The 1,983-nt window shown below is 30.6% G+C and overlaps 1 protein-coding gene across 1 annotated transcript; it reads left to right on the top strand.

The window, feature by feature from the left end:
- The first annotated feature begins 229 nt into the window (after positions 1-229).
- LOC112679908 lies at positions 230-1,749 on the top strand. The gene is made up of 2 exons (XM_025549851.1): positions 230-1,452; positions 1,517-1,749. The coding sequence occupies exons 1-2, from the start codon at positions 631-633 to the stop codon at positions 1,712-1,714; spliced, it is 1,020 nt and encodes a 339-aa protein (XP_025405636.1). The 5' UTR covers positions 230-630; the 3' UTR covers positions 1,715-1,749.
- The last annotated feature ends 234 nt before the right edge of the window (positions 1,750-1,983 follow it).

The raw sequence follows: 1,983 nt of genomic DNA, 5'->3' as shown, positions 1-1,983 counted from the left end.
TGTTTTCATCGACAATTTGGGGCGTCGCCCGTTACCGCACAAACGCGCAAAATACGCATGGGACAAAACCGCACACAGATTTTAAAATACTGGATATCCCATTTCCGCACACGTTTATTTTGGACGATTATAGTCACTTATCGACAATTATCTATAACGACATTATTAAGCTTTATCTGTAAAAGATTGTATTCGCAGTGTACAAATTTTTAGTGTGTTTTTAGTCGTCTTTGAATCATTTCGCGTGACATTTCAAATAAAAATAAAATATGTTTAAACTTTTTACTAATAACCGTGGTAATAGTTCTATTCATTTCGACAACTATAACTTTCGTTATTTTAGAACTAATAAATGTTCAGGTGATATTGTTTGGCGGTGTGTGCAAAAAACATGTAACTATTATCACCAACAATGAAAAAACGGTTTTAATTCGCAGTAATATTAAAGATCACCAACACGACGAGGACAATGATGAACAAAAAAAAGAACTACAAAAAATTCGTACAGCTATTAAACGTAAAGCTATTGAAAATGTATATGAAAAGCCAATAAAAATAATTCGTAAAGAATTATCAAGTATTGAAGACTCTCAGGTATGTTCATCTAATATAAATGCTCTTCGAAAGTCTATGTATCGAGAACGACGCAAAACTTTACCTACCGTTCCATCATCTATAACCGATGCTATACAAAAAGTTAAAATTGCTTGTATTGAGAATAAATCTAACGAACATTTTATTCACGTATTTGAAGAGGATGAAATAATAATTGTAACTTGCAAAACAAATTTATTATTTCTCAATGACAATACGGAAACTCTTTTAGCCGACGGTACATTCACATATTGCCCAAAACATTTTTTTCAGCAATATACAATACATGGTTTAACAAGAGGCCACTACGTTCCGTTAGTATTTTGTTTTTTGCCATCTAAAACATTAAAATGTTATATTCGTATGTGGACAAATTTAAAAAACCTATGTTTTCAATTAACAAATACAAATTTAAATCCACAATTATTACTTATTGATTTTGAAGTCGGAGCTCATACGAGTAATGTGTTTAAAAATATCAAAATTAAAGCATGCCGGTTTCATTTATGTCAAGCATGGTGTCGAAAAATAAATTCTATTCCAATACTGCATAAAGAGTACAAAGATAAAAATTCAGAGATTGGAAAGTGGCTTAAAATGTTTTTCGGATTACCGTATTTACCGGAAAATTTTGTTTCCGATGCTTTTGATGACATTTTATCTGAAGCTCCAAAACATAAAAAGTGCACGGAGTTTGCTAATTATGTACTTGAAAATTATATTGACACTGAACAATTTCCTCCTTCAATGTGGGCTGAAGAACCTAATGGTACAAAAAGAACAACTAACGGTGCTGAATCATACCACAGTCAACTTCGGTTTGAATTTTATATGCCACATTCATCTGTTTTCCAAGTTGTACGTATGAAAACTATTAATTATTAAAATATAGTAATAATTAGTAATTATTTTATGTTTTTAGATTGATGTTTTAATAGACCAACAAGTAATTAATGAAGCGAAAATGCAAGAAATTAAGAAGGGAACTGAAGCAATACAGCGGAAATGTGATCGGGAACGAGAAGCCAATTTGGTATATCAGTACTCGCTTTTATTAACAAACAAACTGACTAAAATGGAATATATAGAAAAAACAGGTTTACATTTTAAACCAATATAGGTGTCTACAATAACATTTATGTTTAAATTATTACATTTTTATTACCATTACTAATACTACTATAAATTATGATTAAAAATTATTTTTATATAATATTTAATAAATTTATGCGGTATCGTACCATTTGTTGTTTGCGGAATTAGGCTATACCTTTTTATAAATCTGTGCGGTATCGTACTATTTTTGTGTGCGGTATTGGGTTATGCATTTTGTGCGGTATTGGGTCATGTTTGTGCGGTAATGGAAAGCGCCGACAATTTGATGTATTA

Source organism: Sipha flava, unplaced genomic scaffold (assembly GCF_003268045.1).
Source record: "Sipha flava isolate LNK unplaced genomic scaffold, YSA_version1 170_pilon_pilon, whole genome shotgun sequence".
Taxonomy (NCBI): Eukaryota; Metazoa; Arthropoda; class Insecta; order Hemiptera; family Aphididae; genus Sipha; species Sipha flava.
The sequence above is the reverse complement of the archived record's forward strand: the minus strand, read 5'-3'. Positions and strand labels throughout refer to the sequence as shown.

Coding starts and splice junctions, on each gene's coding strand:
- LOC112679908 (XM_025549851.1), top strand. CDS start 631: ATGTATCGAGAACGACGCAAAACTTTACCTACCGTTCCATCATCTATA. Junction 1,453..1,516: donor ATTCATCTGTTTTCCAAGTT/GTACGTATGAAA, acceptor TTATGTTTTTAG/ATTGATGTTTTAATAGACCA.